This window comes from Schistocerca piceifrons, chromosome 4, assembly GCF_021461385.2.
Source record: "Schistocerca piceifrons isolate TAMUIC-IGC-003096 chromosome 4, iqSchPice1.1, whole genome shotgun sequence".
NCBI lineage: Eukaryota > Metazoa > Arthropoda > Insecta > Orthoptera > Acrididae > Schistocerca > Schistocerca piceifrons.
Window position 1 is genome coordinate 621,706,643 of NC_060141.1, and position 26,898 is coordinate 621,733,540.

Sequence of the window (26,898 nt, forward strand, 5' to 3'; positions counted from 1 at the left end):
TTGGTCACCGGCCGATGTGGCCGAGCGGTTCTAGGCGCTTCAGTCTAGAACCGCGCGACAGCTACGGTCGCAGGTTCGAATCCTGCCTTGGGCATGGATGTATGTGATGCCCTTAAGTTAGTTAGGTTTGAGTAATTCTAAGTTCTAGGGGCTGATAACCTCAGATGTCCCATAGTGCTCAGAGCCATTTGAACCATTTCTTATTCGTCCTTCAATGAGGCACATTTTTCCTACTCTTAAAACATCTCGTCGTCATTCTGTAAAGTTTTGCCGCGCAATGTTTTCTACAGTAGAAGAAAGAGGAAGAAGTCACTGGGTGTCATTTGAGGAGAATACAGGGCTGAGGATCGATTTGATATGGCGAAGAAACAGCTTGTGTGACTGTGTGCTGTGCAGAATGAACTGTAGTGGAACAAGAAGAACCCCTCGGACAGCTCCCCATAACTTTCGGTCTTGATAGCCTCTTTGCAACTTCGTCAGAATATTTCATCGGTATCCTCCTGTAACTGTTTGCCCCTTGCGACTACACCACACCATGCCAGTCACGTAAGACACACAGCATCCTCAGGGTTGCATGTGATGAACTCAAATATTTCCAAGGTGACTTTGCTCCTTTGTCTCAACGCCTTAGTGATACAAACAGCACTCATTTACCGTGATTAGGTGTCTAAAGAAGCCACCTGGATTGGCACGACACAGTTACAATATTTCTCTGCTCCCTCGGTTCCGCGGTCATTTTGAAAGCGTGTGAGCAGTCGCGGAACTCAGCAGCCGGCATTTGCCATATTTCAAAAGTGGTGCACCATGTTGTAAACCATTCCTTCGACTGTCGTCTCGATTGCGATACAGAAATCCTAGGAACAGCACGGCCTGAACTTCTCTTGGGATTCACATAATGTAATAATCAGCCACTCCGTTCTTCGTATTTACGATTTGTTTGAGCAGAGTGGAAGCGTCTGCGTCACCTAGTTGTTGTGCCATATGATGGTTCTTGTCGTTTTATCCCCTTCAACTGCAGGAAACGAATTAGCACACGATGATCTACTGCCCACTAGATAACAAGAGGTAAAACCTGGTAAGTGGTAAGATATTGTGGGACCAAACTGCTGAGGTCATCAGTCCCTAAGCTTACACACTACTTAAACTAACTTTAACTAATTTATACTAAGGACAACACACATAACCATGCCCGAGGGAGGACTCGAACCTCCGACGAAGGGAGCAGCGCGGACCGTGACAAGACTCCTGAGACCGACTGGCTACCTCGGGCGGCGCCGGTAAAAACTGGTGAAAGAAGAATATGGTGCTCGAGATTTGCGGGTGACATGGTTCTTCTAGCTACTGATGGAAAGGAATTTCACGATATAGTGGATAGAACTGAAGCTAAAGGAAAGATTTATGGAATGAAAATCAACACAAACAAAGTAAAAGTAATGGCGCTAGGAGCAAAACAAAGGATAATTGGTGAAAGAGGTATTTTACAAAAAAAGGAAAATTTTCTACATCAATATGGACAAAGATTTGAGCTATGGACTAATAAAATGTTTTGTATGGAATGAAGTCCTGCATGGTGCTGTAACGCGGACATTGAAGGAGAAAGATACAGCAAGGCTGGAGGCTTATGAGATATGAACATAGCGGAGGATGGAAAGAATAACTTGTGTGGACAGAGTGAAAAACGAAGAGGTACTGAGAAGTGTAGAACAAAGACAATTACTAGGCGTAATAAAACGAAGGCAACGACAGAGTATTGTGCATATATTAAGAAAAAGGAGGGGATTATACAGACCGTCTTAGAGGGTTGTATAGATGGGAAGAGGAGGCGAGGGAAGAAGAGATTTCAGATCCTGGAGGTGTGACGGGAGGCAGCTCATTAGCAGCATTAATAAGAAGAAAGTAATGGATCACGGGGAATGGAGACGCAAAGGAGCTGCTATTAGAAAACTGATGCTTTGGCTCCTCTGTCGGCGTGCTAGTGTACTGTGGAGCGATATCACTCTGTAGTAACACGACTTCAGGCGTGTACCTGTAAATCGTCAAATACAGGTTACTTCAAATTTAGCAGCAGTTATGACGCGTCCTTCTACTGAATGATCAACTGGGCAAGTCCGGCCACATTTGAATTCACCCACCCATTTCTTAAGTTTTGAAAACTGGGAACACTCTATGCAACATTCATTAAGTATTCGTTGTCGATAAGCCATCCTAAGCAAACGGGAAGTGCAGCAAGCATGTGTAATAGGACCTATACCGTTCTTAATATACCTAAGCTATTAGTCACATAAGATCAGCAGTCCCTTCAGATACTCGCTGTTATTGTCCATAGAAAGGGCTGTAGCTTATGTTATTCAGTCTGATATTGAGCAAGCAGTAAAGAAAAGAAAAGTTTGGAGTAGGAATTGAAATCCATGGAGAAGAAATAAAAACTTGGAGGTATGCCGAAGACATTGTGATTCTGTCAGAGACAGCAAAGGACGTGGACGAGCTGTTGAACGGAATGGATAATGTCTTGGCTGGAGGATACAAGGTGAACTTCAATAAAAGCAAAATGAGGAGAATGGAATGTAGTAGAAGTAAATCAGATGATGCTGAGGGCATTAGATTAGGAAATGAGACCCTTAAAGTACTAGATGAGATTTGCTATTTGGGGAGCAAAATAACTGATGATGGTCGAGGTAGAGAGGATATAAAATGTAGACTGGCAATGGCAAGGAAAGCGTTTCTGAGGAAGAGAAATTTGTTAACAATGTGTACAGATTTAAGTGTGAGGAAGTCTTTTCTAAAATTATTTGTTTGGAGTGAAGCTATGTGTGGAAGTGAAACATTAGACAAGAAGAGAATAGAAGATTTCGAAATGTGGTGCTGCAGAAAAATGCTGAAGACTAGATAGGTATCACGTAACTAATGAGGAGGTACTGAATAGAACTGGGGAGAAACGGAGTTTGTGGCACAACTTGACTAGAAGAAGGAATCGGTTGGTAGGACACATTCTGCGACGTCAAGGGATCACCAATTTAGTATAGGAGGGAAGCGTGAAGGGCAAAAATCGTACAGGGAGACCAAGAGATGAGTGCACTGAGCAGATGCAGAAGGCTGCAGGTTGTAGTCGTTACTCGGCGATGAAGAAGCTTGCACAGGATAGGGTAGCATGGAGAGCTGTATCAAATATGAAATGGGACTTAAATTCTGCAGTAGTGAAGGCGAACGGAAGACAAAACTTGCTGGTAGGGTTCTGGGGAGTATAGTGCTTCTGAGAAGGAAACCAAATGTGAAACGCTAGTGTGACGAGGTATGGAGTACTACTCCACACTTGAAGAGCGAAGCACTGTCAAAAAGATGCAACTAATGTCTAAGAAAAGTAAAGTTATGTAATAATGTTTTTGATTGTATATTGTCAAATGTGTGTAGTCTCAGTACACACTGAAATACATGCGCCGTAGTATCGCGACACACTTCTAACGCCGGCCGCTGTGCCATCACAACTGCAATACTTCCGCTGATGCTGAAAAGAAATTACTGAACGATACTCGGTTTTATCATTAGGCTCCACCATTCCGTTTTGGTTCTCCCGGTGCCCTGCTACGATTCTTTGTCGTGGGCATTTAATGTTTACCAGACCTGCAAACAAGCAAAACATTAATTGCTTAACTTTACTGTTTAGAGGTGATATTTAGAACTTTGCCTACTCCCTGTATAACTACTTGACATGGGTGGAAGCCCAATGAGATGTTATTCATGTCCAGTAATGTTGTAACATTTCGGATGAAACTGATGCTGAACAGTTTACACTGACAAAAAAATTTTTTTAAAAAGAATCCCAGCAACAAGACGGAGTCATGCGAAATGTAAGAAAGTTATTAGATATAAAAGTGACACCAGTAGCGCCACTACGAGGATGCAAATTAGATTTACTTTTAATACGCTTTGTAACGGTCGTGAGCGTTAGTTACCTTTGAGATTGGAAGTGGCGGGTTGACGTTAATCAAGAATGCCTTTGAGACGACGAAGATGCCGTTATCAACATCTCACCGACTTTGAACGAGGACGTGTAATTGGCTAAGAGAGGCTGATGTTCCTTCAGCAACATTCCAGAAAGTGGAAGTTACTTACTCTGACTCGATCGTTCGTGCGCTTAAAATGTTTGGCTGCTTTTTACTCAAAACTGAATGTACTGTTCTCTGTTATAAAAAGGTTGAACTGGAATTACCATGGCAAATAGTGTGTCACAATGCACATATTTACATAAAGAAAAAGCTAACTGGTGTTCACTATGCGGAAGATTAAATCAAAACTGTTACTCAGAAGCCGCTAACAAACTCAAATTGCGCACTGCCTAAAAAAAACCTGAAAGACTGAAGTTACTTAGCAACACTATGAAACACACAGTGCCTACTGGCCCATTAGAAGTCTGAATTACAAAGAAAATGCTTAGAATTCGCGCAATGGAGACGTGAGATGAGAAACGAAACAAGCAGCAAACTATGGAAAGAATCTGGCCAGAAAAAGTATTGCATAATCAGCAGCAACAGCACAGCGTGAAGTAATCGCGCCAGCCACAACACGCTAAAGCAAAACTAAACTACTGTGAGAACGAATGGGATGATTTTCTAATAGAAAAAAACTTCTTATTTCAAATGAAAATTCTAATCCGTTCATTATAATGACAATGCCAAATTTTAAACTCTTACTTCACAAGTACATTAAACTCGCAGAAAACCAAAACCTCTACTTTCTTTACAGAATTCTTACAAGGCAATGGTTTTACGATTAGGCAAACTGAAATGAATTAAACAGAAATGCCATAAAGTGAGGCAGGGAGGTGGACTGTTCTATTGCAAAAATCTCTAACATTATCAGTACGCGCCAGCAAACATTATTAACTTAGAAACATATCCATAATGCAGATCCATTCTCTCTGTTCCATAAACGCTGCAGTTTTAAGTTCTTCCATCAGATTAATAATGCATAACAATTTTCTTCAGCTAAATCCTCCTCCAATATGCACCACGCTAGAAGCCCTGCCAGCTTACCTAGCTCACTCCATGTCAAACACACGACTACCAACAAGACTGCCAAAGATACACAAGTTCAGAGATACTACAGTCGCTGCCGTTAGTCGACTATTCCAAAGATGTCATACGAGACTGCTTCACTCTCGTAACACGAAATTTCCACTCATTCGGAAACTATCAGCACATCTCCAGTCCACCTATATACGAGGGTTGGAACTTTAATAGTGGCAACTATTTATTTACAGCTCGTACAAAATAGATACGTGTTTCAAAGTTTTACTGACCTTCAAAGTAGTCACAAGCATTGTGTATAACCCGTTGCCAGCAACGTGGAAGTCGTAGGATACTCTTAGCAATGCCAGTTGTGTTGACAGTTCGAGCGGCGCGGTCTATTGCCCGACGAATTTGTAGCAGCTGGTCGTAGATTGTATTCCAAAAATGAACAGCATAGAGACAGAAGTGATGACACTTCCTGCAGGACCTGACCATCATTTTGCAGGACAATGCTCAAGCACGTACAATGCAAACTGTTACTGATTTGTTTGACTGATGGGGCTACTAAGTGCTATACCACCTACTGCACTGCCATGACTTAAGCCTTCGTGAGGTCAACTCGACTTCTAAACTGAAGGAAACCACAACATTCGCTTCAGAACTGCTACAAATTAGTCGGGCCATAGACCACACCGATCGAACTGTCAACACATCTGGCACTTCTAAGAGTATCGTACGACTTCCACATCGCTGGCAACGGGTTGTACACAATGCTGGTGACTACTTTGAAGGTCAGTAAAACTTTGAAACACGTATCTATTTTATACGAGCTGTAAATAAATACTTACCACTATTAAAGTTCCAACCCTCGTATGTCCATATTTAAAAAAGAGGAATGTAGCCATTGAGCATGACTGCAGGCAGCTATGGTTACGGGAAAGTTCGGTCGCGCGAAGACCGGACTGCGGAAGGCCATGTGGCACTACCGACAGGAAAGATGGTCGTATTCTGCGTATGGCTGTGACGCACCAACAGCGTCTGCAGCAGGATTCGAGCAGCATATGGCACCACAGTGACACAACAAACTGGTACAAATCGGTTACTTCAAAGACAGCTCCATAGTAGAAGAACCAACGCTGTTTGCGAAGTCACTGGTGTCAAGCGAGAGCTCATTGGAGGGCTGAGTGGACGTTCTGATGATAGCCGTTTCTGTCTTGGTACTAGTGATGGCCATGTGTTGATTAGAAGGTTGCCTGGTGAGCGCCTGAAACCGAACTGTTTGCGCCCTAGACACACTGGACGTACACCTGGGGTTATGGCCTGCGTTGTGACTCTCACACGCATCCTGATTGCAACATTGTACGTCAATCTCGTGATTCGACCTGTTGTGTTGCCATTCGTCGAACGTATACCAGGAGTATGCATGCCAAATTCAGAAGAAGCAAAATCCCCAAGACCGGCTGTTTCACGCAAGCTAGAAATTTAGTGCGGACGTCAATGCGAGATGCTTTTAATAGTTTCCACAATGAAATATTGTCTCAAAATATAGTTGTTGTTGTTGTTGTTGTGGTCTTCAGTCCTGAGACTGGTTTGATGCAGCTCTCCATGCTACTCTATCCTATGCAAGCTTCTTCATATCCCAGTACCTACTGCAACCTACATCCTTCTGAGTCTGCTTGGTGTATTCATCTCTTGGTCTCCCTCTACGATTTTTACCCTCCACGATGCCCTCCAATACTAAATTGGTGATCCCTTGATGCCTCAGAACATGTCCTACCAACCGATCCCTTCTTCTGGTCATGTTGTGCCACAAACTCCTCCCCAATTCTATTCAATACCTCCTCATTAGTTATGTGATCTACCCATCTAATCTTCATCATTCTTCTGCAGCACCACATTTCGAAAGCTTCTATTCTCTTCTTGTCTAAACTATTTATCGTCTATGTTTCACTTCCATACATGGCTACACTCCATACAAATACTTTCAGAAACGACTTCCTGACACTTAAATCTATACTCGATGTTAACAAATTTCTCTTCTTCAGAAACTCTTTCCTTGCCATTGCCAGTTTACATTTTATATCCTCTCTACTTCGACCATCATCAGTTATTTTGCTCCCCAATTAGCAAAACTCCTTTACTACTTTAAGTGTCTCATTTCCTAATCTAATACCCTCATCATCACCCGACTTAATTCGAGTACATTACATTATCCTTGTTTTGCTTTTGTTGATGTTCATCTTATATCCTCCTTCCAAGACACTGTCCATTCCATTCAACTGCTCTTCTAAGTCCTTTGCTGTATGACGAAATAAAAGAAATAATTCAGATAGTGATCTGAATAAAAGAAATAATTCAGATAGTGATCTGTATAAAAGAAATAATTCAGATAGTGATCTGAATTATTTCTTTTATTTCGTCATACATTTCTTCAATTTCTTCGTCATCTGCAGAGCTAGTTGGCATATAAACTTGTACTACTGCAGTAGGCGTGGACTTCGTGTCTATCTTGGCCACAATAATGCGTTCGCTGTGCTGTTTGTAGTAGCTTACCCGCATTCCTATTTTTTTTATTCATTATTAAACCTACTCCTGCATTACCCCTATTTGACTTTGTATTTATAACCCTGTATTCGCCTGACCAAAAGTATTGTTCATCCTCCCACCGAACTTCACTAATTCCCACCATATCTAACTTTAACCTATCCATTTCCCTTTTTAAATTTTCTAACCTACCTACTTGTTTAAGGGATCTGACATTCCACGCTCCGATCCGTAGAATGCCAGTTTTCTTTCTCCTGATTACAAAATATGGTAGAAAGGCCAAAGAGATTCAGGTCGTACGTAAAGTACACCAGTGGCAGAAAACAGTCATGCCGTCACTGCGCGATAGAGATGGAAACGTTACCGATGATGGTGCCACTAAAGCGGAGTTACTAAATACAGTTTTCCGTAATTCCTTCACGAAAGAAGACGAAGTAAATATTCCAGAATTCAAAACCAGAACAGCTGTTAGCATGAGTGACGTAAAAGTAGGTATCTTAGGTGTTGCGAAACGAATCACTTAGGAAAGGCAAGTCTTCCGGTCCAGATGGTATACCAGTCAGGTTCCTTCCAGAGTATGCAGACACAATAGCGCCTTTCTTCGTAATCATATACAACCCCTCACTTGACGAAAGGTTTTTTGCTAAAGACTGGAAAGTAGCACAGGTCACAACAATATTCAAGAAAGGAAATAGGAGTAACCCATTAAATTACAGTGCCATACCACTGGCCTCAATTTGCAGTAGAATTTTGAAGCATATACTGTACTCGAACATTGTGAATCACTTTGAAGAAAATGACTCACTGATACGTAACCAACACGGATTCAGAAAATATCGTTCTTGTGCAACACACCTAGCTCTTTATTCCCATGAAGTAACGAGTGCTGTCGACAAGGGATCTCAGATCGATTCCATATTTTTAGATTTCCAGGAGGCTTTTGATACCGTTTCTCACAAGCGATTATTAATGAAATTGCGTGCATATGGAGTATCGTCTCAGTTGTGTGACTGTATTCGTGATTTCCTCTCAGAAAGGTTACAGTTCGTAGTGATAGGCGATAAATCATCGAGTACAACAGAAGTGATATCTGGCGTTCCGCAAGGTAGAGTCATAGGCCCTGTGCTGTTCCTGATTTATATAAATGATCTAGGTGATAATCTGAGCAGCCCCCTTGGATTGTTTGCAGATGACACTGTAATTTACCGTCTAGTAAAATCATCAGACGATCAATTCCAATTACAAAATGATGTAGAGAGAATTTCTGTATGGTGCGAAAAGTGGCAGTTAGCACTAAACAAAGAAAAGTGCGAGGTCAACCACATGGGTACAAAAAGAAATCCGATAAATTTTGGGTATACGATAAATCGCACAAATATAAGGGCTGTCAATTCGACTAAATACCTTGGAATTACAAAGACAAGCAACTTAAACTGGAAAGACCACAGAGATAATATTGTGGGGAAGGCGAAACAAAGACTGCGCTTTGTTGGCAGAACACTTAGAAGTTGCGACAAACCCACTAAAGAGACAGGCTACACTTGTCCGTCCTCTGCTGGAATATTGCTGCGCAGTATGGGATCCTTACCAGGTAGGATTGACGGAGGACATCGAAAAAGTTCCAAGAAGGGCAGCTCGTTTCTTGTTATCGCGCAATAGGGGTGAGAGTGTAACTGATATGATACGCGAGTTGGGGTGGCAGTCACTGAAACAAAGGTGGTTTTCTTTGCGGTGAGATCTATTTACGAAATTTCAATCACCAACTTTCTCTTCCGAATGGGTAAATATTTTGTTGACACCCACCTACGTAGGGAGAAATGATCATCATAACAAAATAAGAGAAATCAGAGCCCGAACGGAAAGATTTAAGTGTTCCTTTTTCCCAGGCGCCATTCGAGAGTGGAATCGTAGAGAAGCAGTACGAAAACGGTTCGATGAACCCTCTGCCAGGCACTTAAGTGTGAATTGCAGAGTAGCCACGTAGATGTAGATGCAATATTTTCCAACAGGATAACGCTCGACCACATGCCGCTGTCGTAACTCAACATGCTCTACAGAGTGTCGACATCTTGCCTTGGCTTGTTGAGCATCAAATCTGTTTCAATTGGAGCACGTATGGGACATCATCAAGTGACTATTCCACCGTCATCCACAACAAGCATTAACTGTCACTGTATTGACCGAACAAAGGCAACAGTCATGAAAATCTAACCCACAAACTGACATCCTACATCTGTGCGATACAAAGTATACACGTTAGCATGCTTGCATTCAACATTGTGGAAGTTACATTCTTGGTGGTGGTATCTCTTTTTTTGTGTCAGTTCATTTACAGGGCCGATTCGAGAACACTTTTCCACAAAAGTGACTTATCATTTAGGACGGCCTTAGCCACCGTCTTCCCACTCTTCCTCGTACACTTTCCGTCGTGTCAGTTTTCGCTACTGATTGTGATCCATACCGTATACAAACCTTGCTTTGGCCCCCCTCCTTGCACAACTCTCAGCTTTCCACACCAAGCGGCCGCTACTAATTAGGATACGCCCGGTATAGAAATCTTACAGCTGTCTGGCTTTTGGCGTCCCTTCAGCTTGCCGCCTCAAGCAGGGGCTGTGCGCCTTCGCTCTTAAATGGGCCCTGCATGTTTGTTACAGGCATGATCACTAGTGCGTTCATGTGGGGCGGTCTCTCAGACACGCTGGGTAGGCAGCGCCTGCTGATGATCAGCCTCATATTGGATGGCGTGTTGGCGGTCGCCTCTGCCTTCGCCGTCCAGCTGTGGGCAATGTTCCTGCTGCGGTACTTCGTCGGTTTCATGTGAGTACCCGTCAGTTACCTTACATCTGGATGCAATCGAACTTCAAGTCAGATATACCGAAATACTGCAAAACACGAATGTAGAGTTTCTTTATGCGTCTAATCTTCTTTGGCTTCTGCTAATCTAATCTGCAATGAGATCCTTATTTGCTTATGTTGTGCTTGATTTGGATTGCAAAATGAAGGAACTGAGCATGTCAGTTTCAAAAATACAGTTTCATAATGCGTTGCCTCTGTAACTACACTACTGGCCATTAAAATTGCTACGCCAAGAAGAAATGCAGATGACAAACGGGTATTCATTGGACAAATATGTTATACTAGAACTGACAGGTGATTATATTTTCACGCAATTAGGCTGCATAGATCCTGAAAAATCAGTACCCAGAACAACCACCTCTGGCCGCAATAACGGCCTTGATACGCCTGGGCATTGAGTCAAACAGAGCTTGGATGGCGTGTACAGGTACAGCTGCCCATACAACTTCAACACGATACCACAGTTCATCAAGAGTAGTGACTAGCGTATTGTGACGAGCCAGTTGCTCGGCCACCATTGACCAGACGTTTTCAATTGGTGAGAGATCTGGAGAATGTGCTGGCCAGGGCTGCAGTCGAACATTTTCTATATCTAGGAAGGCCAGTACAGGACCTGCAACATGCGGTCGTGCCTTATTCTGCTAAAATGTAGGGTTTCGCAGGGATCGAATAAAGGGTAGAGCCACGGGTCGTAACACATCTGAAATCTTACGTCCACTGTTCAAAGTGCCGTCAATGTGAACAAGAGGTTACCGAGACGTGTAACCAATGGCACCTCATACCATCACGCCGGGTGATACGCCAATATGGCGATGACGAATACACGCTTCCAATGTGCGATGTCGCCAAACACGGATGCGACCATCATGATGCTGTAAACAGAACCTGAATTCATCCGAAAAATCGACGTTTTGCCATTCGTGCACCCAGGTTCGTCGTTGAGTATACCACTGCAGGCGCTCCTGTCTGTGGTGCAGCGTCAAGGGTAACCGCAGCCGTGGTCTCTGAGCTGATAGTCCGTGCTGCTGCAAACGTCGTCGAACTGTTCGTGCAGATGGTTGTTGTCTTGCTAACGTCCCCATCTGTTGACTCAGGGATCGAGATGTGGCTGCACGATCCGTTACAGCCATGCGGATAAGATGCCTGTCATCACGACTGGTAGTGATACGAGGCCGTTGGGATCCAGCACGCCGTTCCGTACTATCATCCTGAGCTCACCGATTCCATATTCTGCTAACAGTCATTGGATCTCGACCAACGCGAGCAGCAATGTCGCGATACGATAAACCGAAATCGCGATAGGCTAAATTCCGACCTTTATCGAAGTCGGAAACGTGATGGTACGCATTTCTCCTCCTTAAACGAGGTATCACAACAACGTTTCACCAGGCAACGCCGGTCAACTGCTGTTTGTGTATGAGAAATCTTTTGGAAACTTTCCTGATGTCTGCACGTTGTAGGTGTCGCCACCGGCGCCAACCTTGTGTGAATGATCTGAAAAGCTAATCATTTCCATATCACAGCATCTTCTTCCGGTCGGTTAAATTTCGCGTCAGTAGCACGTCATCTTCGTGGTGTAGCAGTTTTAATGGCCAGTAGTGTATTTGTGCACGACGATCTGATCGAGAACAAAGCAGGTTTCGGGGAACGGAGGAAGCGGGTTCCACCGAATGTCAAACAAATTGTGTTTCGGACGGGCTGTGAAATGGCCGCTACTGAGCTTTGGGAGCCATCGTGTATGTCAGGAGGCGTTCGACTCCCACTTGTGAGGTCATAGGTTCGTGTGATAATGGTCGAGACAGAATGTAGCGGCGTAGGAAGGAGTCGGAAATGAAATCATGCTATAGCATTATTTATTGGACTGTAGCCCCATTTGGGGTTGTTCGCTCGCCGAGTGCAAGTCTTTTTACTTGACGCAACTTCGGCGACTTGCATGTGTATGATGAACTGATGATAAGGACAACGCAACAGCCAGATTCTGAGCGGATAAAACCTCCGAACCGACCGGGAATCAAACCCGGGCCTCTCATCTCGAGCGGCCGCCTTACAATTACGTTTTTTACCCATCATAATTACAAAAAATTTACTATAACGACATGCTGGAAAATGTATTGTGCAATCTGAACAAGAAAAATGTCACTAATTTTTCCTCTTGAGACATTAAATCTTTTTTTGATTAATCTTTTTTAATTTGATATTATTTTATTAATTTTTGGTAAGTTAGTGGACTCACATGGATCTAACAATATTGTACATAAGCAAATTACAAAACAAAATACAAGCTGGTGTAACATCGTTGTATTTTATTAGCAAGCAATATAAAACAGAATACAGGCAAACTGAGAATACCCTTCAGTTAGTTCAGTATAAGAACGACAACCACTGGAAAATAACAGTAAATAAAGGCTAACTGTTCCGAAAGCTCCACTTTGGGGACTCGGGTACAGCTTCTCAGGATACAGTCTCGTTCAGTTGTCCATTTCGAAATTGAAATTAGTATCCTGAAGAACGAATTTTTCTTGTGCTGTACTACCCAGCCGCAAGAGGGATTCTTGAACGCACTGCTTGTGTACTTAGCCAAGGTATGCAATTGATCGTGTCGCTCCAGTAAGAGAGTCCAAAAGTCAAGTATATCTTTGAGACGATCCCGAAAAAAGGTAGTACACAGAAAGATATTTGGTCCAATCAATCGCATGTTTCTTTGATAGTGGAAAGTATGTCTTAACCTGATGAAGGAGCATTCCTGGCTCGATTGAGTGGAGCGGCACTCGGAGACAGAAAGCAAGCATCTCCTGAATCAGAAGCCACATATCCGCAGAAGGTCCTCATTCCAGGCAATGTTCATCCATGTCCGCTGTACGAAACAGCCTGCACATTAAGGAGCTGGCTAGAGAAATGATGTGTGGTACATGTCTTGTTGGAAACTTTTCGTTAACTACGAGGTACCAGGTGGCGCGGATATCCGTCGTAAAGCATCTTTGATGGATAGCTCAACACGCCAGGCCAAGCCACTTCTGGGTGGCGTCTTTCAGTCGGATTCCGAGGATGATTCGTCATCATCTGGCCATAAGCATCACGCTCAGTAGGTACCCTGGTACAGGGGGGATTCGAGTGCACATAGATATAGTCGAAGAAGAATGTTTTGATGTGGTAGAGCGCAGGAGCGATATAAGGCGCAGGGCAGGCAAGATGGAGGCACTATTTATCAACGAAGAGACCAATGAAACTATGTCGACAATGGGTCCTGCATCGTGAACATGGTGTTGATGTAAAAGGTCGCCGGATGCACTCAAACTCTGATAAGTCCCAGTCCTCCACAGTGACGGGGGGGGGGGGGGGGGACACACACACACACATCGTATTGTATCTTGAAGAGAAGTCTATTACTATAAAGTAACCAAAGATCGCCTGGATGCGCTGTGCCATCATTGGAGTCATCGGTAGGATTAGCGCCAAATGAAGTATCCAGTGCGCCATGGCATCTTTTCGACCATATCTAAATCACAGAGGAGGTTGCCTTGGACACCTGTGCAGGATTCTGTAGTTCAGCGCTGTCTTTTGGCGGACAGTTTTCGTTAATACGATGCACAGACAACACCGAAATGTATACAGCGTCCGCAGGGGGACCACTCTCCTCGCCCAGAGCCCTCTGCTTATTTCCATGGCACATTAATTCACCATGTTCTCGTTGTTGCCTGCTGCATACCGATACTGCTCGATCCATCTTTCTGCCATCCACATCTCCTCCTGAGAACGGTCGAAAAAGACTAGATCATCCGCATAAATGTGATTTTGGAATTTGTGTCCTCTCAGTGTGATCAGCAAAAGATGCTGTTTCAGCCCACATGGAAGCGGCTCTTGCGCTGTTGCGTAGAGGTCAATGAGAAAGGGCAGTCCTGTCGGATCGAATGTAAGATGGGGTTGTGTCCTTCCACCCTACGATTAATCATCACTCTCGACGAGGCACCAATGAGAATGGGCATGGTCACACGGATAAAGGCAGCTGGGAAGACCATCCGATCTATCTCAGCAGCCAGAGAAGACTGGCTCACTTTACCAAAAGCGCGATCAAGCTCCACGGAGACCAGGCATTGCGCAAACTACAAGCGATGCAAGGGTGGCCATATTTCGACAGTCAGTAAGGGCTGTCTGGATATTACTTTATCCCCCTGAAAGATGTTTGTTCATATGAAATGAATTGGTGTATTACTTGCTTAACACGCATCGCCAAAATTCTGGTGAAGATCTTGAAATTAAAGTTGAGGGGGGTGACTTGGCGGTAATGTTCAATCCGTGTGCCTCCAGTTGGTTTGGGAACCGGAATAAAAAGACCCTCCACGAAAGCCAGTGGAATGGGGACTACTAATAACAACAGTACTTGGTACATCTCTTTCCATCGCAGTGCCGTCAGATCATTATATGTCCGGTAGAATTTCAACAGTAAGCCATCTGGACGTGAAGATTTATTAACTGCCCTTCGCAAGGGCATCAGCAACATCATCAACTGTGATGTCCTCCAAAAGGGATGACAAAGCTGTATCATCAAGTGTGCCATTAAGGGTCTGGGGGACTGTTGCCATGGTGCATCATCCTGGTGCACCAACTGATTTAGTCAGTTATAGTAACCGACAAACGCACGAGTGATATCCACCGGGGTTGTCACCCTACTACCATCTCGGAGATCAAGAGTTTATACCAATTTTAGGTTGTCCTTGCCGTCTTTCAAAGGTAATGTGGTGCATGGAGGAAGGTGCTCCACCGATCGTATCCTGATATCTCGTTTGCGCCACAACACCTTCAAGCCTATGGCTAGTAATGGTGAGAATCTTCCCTGGCGACCGGAGGATGGTGAGAGCGGAATCATTTCTCAGAGAAACACACAACAGATGTCCTTCGTTGATGGTGCCAGAGCGTTCCTTCCCTACCATAACCAATCAGCGCACTTTCTAAAGCCTGTTTGACACATTCGAGTCACCATTGAAGCCGTATTGGATACCGCAGCAATCAACGATCACATGAGTCCCATGTGCTTGCTGCGAGTTGCCTACATTTCTGATTCCTTGGGTGCGCAACATTCGGTTTCCATAATCCCCGACTTTTCCAAACCGTCTGCAGCTAGAAGTTGACAGTGCACATGTATGTATTATGCCTGAGAAAGTTGTGGGCCACTGGTCTGTTGCTAGAACCCCCGTCGAAAGGTCAGATGAGATCGAATCTGCTGGAGAAATGACTGGTCACATATGTAAAGCGAGGGCGATTACCATGTAAACACCTCTCAAGTATCAGCAAGATGCAGTGTCGTGCCAAGGGACACAGTTCAGGGCCCAGAGTGTTGTTTGGGTTTTGGTCTTTTTGAGACAGCACGCTATTAAGGCTCAGTCAACAATGATGTGGTTATAGCTTCCCAAGAAGAGAGGCGTAATTTCTTTCACACAGGAACATGAGTAGCCCCGCCTTTTATATGTCCCAGAAGGAACATAAACATTAAAACTCGAGTCCCCTGCGTATCTAACGCTAGTCCCTGTGCCGACGGCAAATACATCACATTGGTTATCGTAACTGCACTAGGGCAGCAATTCCACTGCCTCTGTAGCAGCAGGCGTAACGTAAGCAGTTAACCTGTAGAAGCATGATTATGTCTTCAGTCGAATTTCCTGCCATAAAGCACTGAACATATCGCACAGCAGTTGAAGTCTGAGGCAATCTTGTACACTTGCATCTGATGTACAGACAGTGGGAGGTTGATAACAACGTGTGGAGGAGGAGTAATCGCAGCAGCAGATCAGTCACGCCGAGCCACTCCTTAACTCCACAATACATTCTATATTGCCGCCGAGGCAGCAGTCGTCTGTGCATCCTCGGCCGAAGATTCGGTGACAGTACCATCCTCCAATGCCATCAAGTAACTGGTAAGACTACAGAGGTCTGCCCAATGGGACGTGTTGGTTGCTGAGATACTTCGCATGACACAGGGTATCGTTTGTGACGTTGGTCGGCAATCAACGGCTGCACGTTCGACAAGAGTGAATCGGTGGCCATCGCAGTGGAAGGACATGTGTCAGAATCCGGCGTAGAGGCGTCCATCGGAATTTCATCGTGGTATTGAGGGGTCGAAGCTGCTTTTGACTGTGTCATCTTTCGCTCCTTAAGCCTCTTTGGGGACCGCTTTTTCCTAGAAAGCGTCTGCGTGTCAGAGACGGGGTGAGTTCCGACGTCCAGGCACAAAGCCGGCCATGGGCACATCAATTTCCATACCGTCATGGAGCTTCTCTTCACCTCATCTTAGAGTCGGCGGTCGTGGAGGGAGGGGGGGAGGGGGGGGTGACTCTGTTAGGCATAGTAGAAATCCTGTGAGTGGCCAACCCCATGCATCTGACTGGGATCCATCTGGAGCGCAGCTGTATATGCAGGAGGTAAGGATGTCACAGTAGTGGAAGGCATAAGATCAAATGGCTGGAGCTGGGCGGCCCATCGCTGCAGACACTCTGAGCAACATGGCTCTCTTTTCCGCAGCCCGAGCTGGTCTTTGGCTGGCCATTGTATATAATGATCGCTCTGCATCCCCCGATGTATAGGTAGGACGGAACACGCTTACTGAGTTCAAAGTGCACCTGTCACTACATTCAATACAGGGTAGGTGGTGAATTGTACGCACTTGTCCACGACGTGGCTGTGATTCATTTCATAGGACCGGAGTGTAACCACCACATCGTCCACCAGCGTTTCGAATGGGAGTTCGTAAATATGGATCGTCCTGAGTCCGAGATCTGCATGGTCCGCAGTCACTGCACCAACGTTGCCGTCCGAATCTCGGAACTTGAGCCCGTTGCTCATCTAAAATCACGTCGTATGCATTATCAGTTTCTAATTTAACGTAAACCATGCTGCTCACAATTGAGATGTGGATTACAACAAGATCGGTACAGGGGATTTTCACATCGTCTCGAAGAAATTGCTCTACATCCAGCGTGCACATTCATTGGAGAAGCTTAATTTCAGCTTTGATTTCCGATAAGAATGGCCTTTTAATTCAAAAGACACTCGCACGGAAGCCGTTGTAGCACGTACGCATGTCGGAAGCGCATGCTGTGGCGAGGGTGTAAACAGCCCGCTCCGCTTCACTTGGCCGACAAAGGCAGACTGTCATTCAGCTACGGAGGTAGGCTTAGCGAACGGCCTGTTTCATACGCACACAGCTGAGAGGTGGGCTGCTCACTCGGTAAATCCCAACACGGCATTGCTGACATGACGAGGACCCGACGGACCAGAACACACGACGTTGCAGCAGGTGAGCGGCAGCTAGTAACGTCCATGATTGAGACAAACCCTGGACCTCCGGCTGGAGAACAGCGATGGGAAGCTTGCAGACCCCAGCAGTACAGAGCCGGACGGTCGTCCATTCGTGCCTTGGACCATGAGGTGACAGCTGTCTGCTCGGTGATTCTTCACAAAAATGGTTCAAATGGCTCTGAGCACTATGGGACTCAACTGCTGAGGTCATTAGTCTCCTAGAACTTAGAACTAGTTAAACCTAACTAACCTAAGGACATCACAAACATCCATGCCCAAGGCAGGATTCGAACCTGCGACCGTAGCGGTCTTGCGGTTCCAGACTGCAGCGCCTTTAACCACACGGCCACTTCGGCCGGCCAATTCTTCACACAGAAACATCCTTTATCATTTAGCTACAATATAGCAGGCCAGCAACTGGAAGCAGTTAATTCCATAAATTATCTGGGAGTAGGCATTAGGAGTGATTTAAAATGGAATAACCATATAAAATTAATCGTCGGTAAAGCAGATGCCAGGCTGAGATTCATTGGAAGAATACTTAGCAAATGCAATCCGAAAACAAAGGAAGTAGGTTACAGTACACTTGTTCGCCCACTGCTTGAATACTGCTCACCGATGTGCGATCTGTACCAGATAGGGTTGATAGAAGAAGAGAGAAGATCCAACGGAGAGCAGCACGCTTCGTTACAGAATCATTTAGTAATCGCGAAAGCGTTACGGAGATGATAGATAAACTACAGTGGAAGACTCTGCAAGAGAGACGCTCAGTACCTCGGTACGGGCTTTTGTTGATGTTTCGAGAACATACTGCGGTGTAACGACGTATTAGGTTTTCGTTTGACATATGTATGACCATGTGCAGACTTCGTCACCTACGTCAGTTACAACCCACTTCAAAAATGATTCATATTCTTTTTAAATTGTCATAGAATGGTTCTTGAACGAAACTGTAAAACATCAGTTGAGTCGTGTGCAGAGAATTATATCACTTGGGCCAATTGGTTTTCGTAACTTTTTCGAATTTAAATTTCGTTTGTTTCTCCTCAGAAAATTATATCGACACACGTTATCTTGATCTAATCGATATCAGAATCACACATTAAATAAACTTTTTAGATTCAAAGTTTCGGCCAACGCTGTCTGAATCAATAATCTTGTCAAATATATTATTAATCCGTTCACATAACTCTTCATAAATAAATCTTCAAGACACGTGTTTCAACTTTAGTAGCATACACTATTTTATTAGCTTCCTACACATACAGATGTGAACTTGAGCGTTGACAGACAGTGACTAACTTTTCAATAAGGTTAAGATCATTATGACGTCATTGTTGTACAAAAAGAGTATAAAAATTCATTTTTAATTTTTTAGAAACACGACGCAACAACTCGGTTCCAGGATCCTCTGTTGCTCCTTGGCTGTCGACCCGCGACGTATAGCGGCCAGCAATTTCCTCTCTGGTCGCGGCAACGAAGATGCTGTCCCCGTTCGTTGCGCCGATCTCTCCGTACATGAAACACATAAAAAAAATACAAAACTTTTAGATAATTCACATTTATTACAAATAATAAGAAAACACATAAACAAAAACTAAATTAAACTTATAGTCACCTGCAAACTGGGCTGACTTGGTGGATGGGTGACGTTTAATTTCGTCCCACTACATACCCCACCCACAAGCCCAGTTTGTCAGGTTTTAACCGGAATTAAAACTGTTCAATATACAATATTTAACTGTTAATACATTTTCCTCACATTTTACGTAACCTAGAGTCCTTGCTATTAGATAGATTTAATCCTTTTAATACGATATCGTTGTGACTATTTGTCATTTACTCTTAATTGTGCTCTTATGGTAATTCGTAACCGAATATAGGGAGATTGCTCCTCTTCAGTTAATAGTTGCTAATAAATACTAATTTAGTACGTTCTTTAACGTTGTACATTAGGACAGAGCGTTCAAATTGTGATAGATTAGTTTCAGTTTCATTTATTTACTAGAGTTATTCTTTCCAAGAATGTATATTACCAATACGTTTCTCACAATAACTAATAGTACTATTTACTTTACGTCATTCTTTTCCCTAATGCCTTATTTATGCCTGAGGTCAAGAAGAAATCAAGCAAAACTCTCTTTAGAATCTCGGCACGGCTTTCTTTACCTTCGGACACCTTGTTGGGTAATGGCCATTTATTTAGGAGAAACAAGCGAGAGAGCCCCGTTTGGTGTGTTCTATATTAACACTATTGCAAACCTCTATTAAAGGCACTCTGCTATGTTCTCGTGAGCCATATAGCTCTGGACGCCCATGGTCCCTAAAACTATTAACCATCCCCTTTGGTTCCTACTATCCGAGTAAATTTAAAATATGCAAAATTCCTTTTGACCTAAGAGCAAAGTTTCCTCCATCTAAATCCCCCTTTTGATTATCTTTCTCTTTTTGAAGTACCAGTAGATTATTGTAGAACACATGTTTAAGCTTTCTGTCATTTATTTAAAATAACACGTAACTATCACGAAAAACTTCACATGAATAAACTATGAACGCTCTTCCGTGTGTAACATATACTAAATATTAACTTATTTAGGAATGAAGGGTTTCATTTGATCAACACTATATAATCCTTTAATTACACCTGATGAAGGTTCCATAAGAAGTAATGTTTTGGGATGTACAATCTTATGTACAACATATGGACCTTCAAAGATCAAGAAGAATTTTCTACATTCCTTACCAATCTTAGAACTTTTAGGATGAGATCGTACTAACACAAGATCTCCTACCTGAAATGAGGGTTCTATAGCCTGTTGATTATAACTTTTAATTCTCCGTTCGGCCTTTTTTACAATCTGTTCGCAAACTTTTTCGTCTGGGATACATTGTTGGATCTCATTTACTGGTGGCCAAGGTAAAGCAGCTAGTAAAGGCTCACCTATAATTCGTTTGCCTAAAATTTCTATAGGTGATAATCCCGTCGTTAGGTGAGGCAATTCATTTAATATCTTTTCGAATTCAAGCATTAGTTTGGCCCACCGAGTATGTTTATGTGCACAATAAGTTCTACATAATCGTCCTAATTCTTTCATGACTCTTTCTACTAAATTACTTTGAGGGTGATATTTCGAAATTAAGATATGTTTGATTCCATATTGTCTTATCATATCTTGAAATCTTTGACTAATAAAGGCACTACCGTTGTCAGACATAAGTCGTTTAGGAATGTCCCAGTTAACAAAGTAATTTCGGGTGAGGCAGCGTATAACGCTTGCTGTATTCGCTCGTTTCAAAGTATACAGTTTCACATGTTTGGACCAACATTCCATTACAACAAACACATATGTTAATCCTCCTGAACTCCGAGGCAGAGGGCCGAAAAAATCTAATGATAGTAGATCCCACAAACCTCGAGGAATTACAGCATATAATTTATAACGCTTGGATTTGTTATTAACCTTAACCTTTTGACAGGTTTCACAAGCCCTAATAATACTTCTCACAATACGGGACATATTTTTGAAATAATAATACTTCATTAGATGTTTAATACATTTATGAATTCCAAAATGCCCGTAACCTTCATGAATATAAGTAATTAACTCGTCCACAACCGTTTTCGGAATGCAGATTTTCCATCTCTGGTGTTCCCTCTGTGCTTTCCAATACAACAAGTCGTTAAAATATAACCACACACCCCGGGTGTTAACTGTTTCGTCCCCATTATTAAGGTTTTGTATAAGGTCCCTATATTGATCGTCATTTCTTTGATTGCATCTAACAGCAGTTACTATCCGTTTAACCTTACGTTCGTTCTCCTTAGTCAAAAGGAAATAAACATGATAATTTGTTCCTGGTTCTTCTGCAATATCAATATTCTCCATTCCTACGGGAAGCCTTGACAAAGCATCTGAAACTACATTCTGAGATCCTTTTATATACCTAAACTCGTACTGAAATTCTTGCAAGTATAATACCCAACGTAATAGCCGACGGTGAAGTAACCGGCAATTGTTCAAAAAGATTAAAGCCTGATGATCAGTATATACGATTGTTTTTCTTCCCATTAATAATCCTCTAAATCGTTGAAAACCCCATACCACTGCGAGAGCTTCCTTCTCGGATACAAAATAATTTCTTTCATGTTTATTTAAAGTTCGACTAGCGAATCCAATAGGCCGATATAATCCCTCTTCATTGGTCAGATCAGCTTGGAATATTACACAAGACACACCATAATCAGAGGCATCCGTACACATACCAAAGTCCTGATCGAAATCTGGGTGGTATAACATTTTGGCTTTGGTTAACGCTCCTTTTATCTTATTAAAACCTTCCTCTTCCTCTTGTCCCCAGAGCCATACTGACTTCTCTTTCAATAAATCTAGTAATTTAGGATTAACAATATCCTGCCCTGGAAGAAATCTTCTTAGAAATCCTACCATTCCTAAGAATGATTTCAGTTGTTTCCGATTTCTAGGACTCGGGCATCGAGCAATAGCTTCAATACGTGCTGGGTCTGGCCTAATACCTTTACTGTCCACTATATGCCCCAAAAATCTCACTTCCTCCTTTCCGAAGTAAGACTTAGATAATTTTAAAGTAATTCCTCTGTCAATTAAACGGTTAAACAATTCCCGTAATATCGTTACATGTTCTTCCCACGTTTTAGTAGCTACCAAAATATCATCTACATATAAAATAATCTTTTGTAACAATTGCTGACCCAAAGCAGAATCTAATGCCCTAATGAAAGTTGACACTGATATATTAAGTCCAAAAGGTAAAACTTGGAACTGATATGATCTGCCTTCAAAAAGAAAAGCCGTATATTGCCGTGAATCCGGGTGTAATGTTACTTGATGGTAGCCGGCGGTTAAATCCATTGTACTCATATAACGAGAACCAGCAATCTTAAGAAGTACGTCCTCCATAGGAATAGGTCTGTCTCTTTCCATCTCTATAATTTTATTTAATTCACGGGCATGCAGAACCAGTCGTACCCCACCAGTAGCTTTCTTAACTACCCACAACGGACTGTTAAAAGCGCTACCTGATCGTTCGATAATGTTTTGTTCTAGCATCTTATTTATTTCTCTACTAGCCGCTTCTTTGAATTGTACTGGAATAGGATAAGGTTTCTTAAAGAATGGTTTCTTATCTTTAATCTTAAGTTTACAAACGTAATCTTTAATTCTCCCCGGTTCATCTGAGAAGACGGCTCTAAATTCTAACATCAAAGATTCCAACTCTTCCTTTTCTTGCTCGGATAGACAATTCGTAGATAAACATTTTTCTTTTACTTCGGTTTCGATACTATTACTAGCCTGACATTGGTATACTGCATACCCAAGATCACTAAAATCTGTTAATAGATTCATGGTCGGTGCGTACTTAATCTGTAAGGACTCGTAGCAATTTTCAGGTACTTGACTGTTAGAGAACCTCACCTTAAAAGTACATGCCTCCTTATGGATGGTTAAGGAAGAATCTTTAAAATCTAATATAGCTTTATATTTACACAGCCAATCTATACCTAAAATTATGGCCACATTTAAGTTGGCTACGACGAGTACAGAGTGAGCAATTAATTGTTTAGCAATTTCAAAAGTTACATAAACTTCTTCGGTAATATTTTGATTTCTTTTACCAGTAACTCCTATAATTTTCACCCCAGTTACAGGTAAAGTCGGGAAATTCCAATATTTTCTTTTAAGCTGAAATAATTCTTTGGATAAAATACTTACTTCGCTACCCGAATCAACTATAATATTTACTTCGGTGTCTTTAATATAACCTTTAATAACGGGTTTATATGTTACATTCTCCCTTATCTGATTGTCTTCCTGAAGTAAATCTTGTTGCCAGTCATCGTCCTTTTGGCAGCTTAATGATAAATTGCAATTGGGTCTTGGATAATCTTGACCAATAGTTCCCTTTAGTTGACCCGTACTAAAGGACTTTACTAGTTTTCCGAACGTTCTATGATGACGTCACCTACCACTTGACCTTCATTAATTACTTGAGGATGATTTATCTCATGATCGTTACTGTGTAATTTCCGCACTTTAGGGTTATTACCACGATTTTGTTGGCTCTCTTTATCTTTAGATTGACGTTTTATATAACAGAACCGGCTATGATTGTTGTTATTAGCTTTTCGTGGTTCTGAATTATTATTATTATTATTTCGAGGATTGTCATTTCTACCAAATCTAAACTTCTCGTCTTCCCTTTCTCTATTAAGTATATCTAACTGCTCTAAATATCCTAACAATTCGCACGGCTGTGACCATTCTCTTTCTATCATTCTTTCCTTTACGTAATACGGTAACCTACTAATTAGGACTCGTATTAAATGACTTTCAATAATTGGTTCTTCAATTAATTTAGCACGGTTTAAATGCCATTCAAAATAATTCCTATAACCTCCCCACCGTTTAGAATATGGAGGAGGGTCTAACAACTCTAAAGTTAAGTGTTGTTGTTTTCCCCTTGACCAATAATTTTGTTTAAACTGCTTAACAAAATCATCCCAATCCCTGAATTCATTTCTATGCAGTACTGCCCATTCCGCAGCTTCTGCTTCTAAATGTCCTATTACAAATTGAATGCGTTTTTCATTACTCCATTTAGGAGATAATGATGTTTCAAAAGCTTTTATAAAGATTATAGGGTGCAGTTCGCCTCCAGGTTTGAATACAGGAAATCGACTTGCTACATGTGAATTTGTTGTTATGTCATCCAGACATTCTGCGAGAGAAATAGTCGGATTTTGTTTAGCTGGCAGAGACGGAGTTGCATCGGATTGGCTTGCCGTGACTGCCTTATTCATATTGTTGCCATCCGTGCTAGCAAATTCGATGCGACTGTTGTCTCTGATTATGTTATTACCTCTGCTACCTGAAATGTCCTCGTTATTATCTAATTCCGATAACCGTTTCGTAATTTCCTGTATCCGCATTTCTGTATTGGATACGCGATTAGCTAATATCGATTCTTCACTGTGTTCACGATGTGAACGCTCTGTACCTTCGTCAATATTACTATCTTTGGCAGTCTCAAGATTGCTGCATATCTCAGTAATTAAAAATTTCATGTTTTCGATTTCGGTATGGTCCTTTTCTACTTGATGAGTTAATGTCTCTAATTCTACATTATCTATTGAAGAAATCTCTACAGGTTTGGTAGAGACCTCTTTAATAGATTTCAATAATTCTCTGCGAACAGTTTCTGTTTGCATAGAAAATTCATCTCGTAACATATCGTTATTTTTCTGTATTTCATTTACAACTAAGATATTGACACTATCTAGTCTCTCGGATAAGTCAGTAATATCGTGTCGCATGCGAGCTTTTCCTGTCACGGTCGCCACGGTGCGGTGTAACGACGTATTAGGTTTTCGTTTGACATATGTATGACCATGTGCAGACTTCGTCACCTACGTCAGTTACAACCCACTTCAAAAATGATTCATATTCTTTTTAAATTGTCATAGAATGGTTCTTGAACGAAACTGTAAAACATCAGTTGAGTCGTGTGCAGAGAATTATATCACTTGAGCCAATTGGTTTTCGTAACTTTTTCGAATTTAAATTTCGTTTGTTTCTCCTCAGAAAATTATATCGACACACGTTATCTTGATCTAATCGATATCAGAATCACACATTAAATAAACTTTTTAGATTCAAAGTTTCGGCCAACGCTGTCTGAATCAATAATCTTGTCAAATATATTATTAATCCGTTCACATAACTCTTCATAAATAAATCTTCAAGACACGTGTTTCAACTTTAGTAGCATACACTATTTTATTAGCTTCCTACACATACAGATGTGAACTTGAGCGTTGACAGACAGTGACTAACTTTTCAATAAGGTTAAGATCATTATGACGTCATTGTTGTACAAAAAGAGTATAAAAATTCATTTTTAATTTTTTAGAAACACGACGCAACAACTCGGTTCCAGGATCCTCTGTTGCTCCTTGGCTGTCGACCCGCGACGTATAGCGGCCAGCAATTTCCTCTCTGGTCGCGGCAACGAAGATGCTGTCCCCGTTCGTTGCGCCGATCTCTCCGTACATGAAACACATAAAAAAAATACAAAACTTTTAGATAATTCACATTTATTACAAATAATAAGAAAACACATAAACAAAAACTAAATTAAACTTATAGTCACCTGCAAACTGGGCTGACTTGGTGGATGGGTGACGTTTAATTTCGTCCCCTTCACCGAAGAGTCAAGCAGTATATTGCTCCCTCCTACGTATATCTCGCGAAGAGACCATGAGGATAAAATCAGAAAGATTAGAGCCCACACAGAAGCATACCGACAATGTATCTTTCCACGAGCAATACGAGACTGGAATAGAAGGGAGAACCGATAGAAGTACTCAAAGTGCCCTCCACTACACACCATCAGGTGGCTTGCGGAGTATGGATGTAGATGTAGATGTAGATGTAGTATTGGCTCCTGAGCCGTGGCGCTTGGTTCTGTATATCGTTAGCGAGCGGCTTCCGATCCTCGCTGCAGGCTTAGTTTGTTGGTGGTATGAGGAAAGCCTGAGATAGGTCGCGAGTGGAATCTCGGCAATGAGTGAGGCCGCAGGATATAAAGGGGGTGCCGCAATGTGAGAAGGAGAGGTAGTTAGGAACTTAAAAAGGATGCGGCGAGTGGCGTGTTCGGAGCCGAAGAGAGGGACTGTGCCCTGATCGGTGGGGTTGCTACATTCGTGTTGGCGTGTGTGGTGTTTGGACGCCGAAATCACTGGTGGGAGGAGCGACAACCTTCATGTGCTTATTTCCATCCAAGACTTTTCAGCAACCCATGTGGCCAATTCCAGTTTCTGAATCTGGTAAGACATTTCGTCTATAAGTGTGTGTTTACAAGTAAAGGACAACATCCTGCGCTGCTTTGAAGTTCAGCTGGAGCTTGTGGCAAGAATCCTACCATTTGTTGAGGCATAACAAGCCGGTCAGTGTTTTTAAGCAGTATATGTGACAGTCGAAATATTATATAGTCGTGTCTGTTAGACAGATCCCCAGTTAACGGGCGAGAGCTTAGGGCAGGTTTCCGTTGCCTTGTCGGCCACGGATCTGACGCTGCTCTCTTAACGACCGACCGACGTGCCGGTGTTAGAAAAGGCCGAGCCATCCCCTTTCGATCTGCTGACTGTTAGAATACGGAGCTGAAC

At 42.5% G+C, this 26,898-nt stretch overlaps 1 protein-coding gene across 1 annotated transcript in view; it reads left to right on the plus strand.

Moving 5' to 3' along the window:
- The window catches only part of LOC124795430 (synaptic vesicle glycoprotein 2C-like), a 188,059-nt gene that overhangs the window by 48,661 nt on the left and 112,500 nt on the right, over nt 1-26,898 (plus strand). Inside the window, exon 4 of the mRNA XM_047259457.1 lies at nt 10,205-10,367. Coding sequence (XP_047115413.1) covers nt 10,205-10,367 — 163 coding nt within the window. The remainder of the gene's footprint in view (nt 1-10,204; nt 10,368-26,898) is intronic.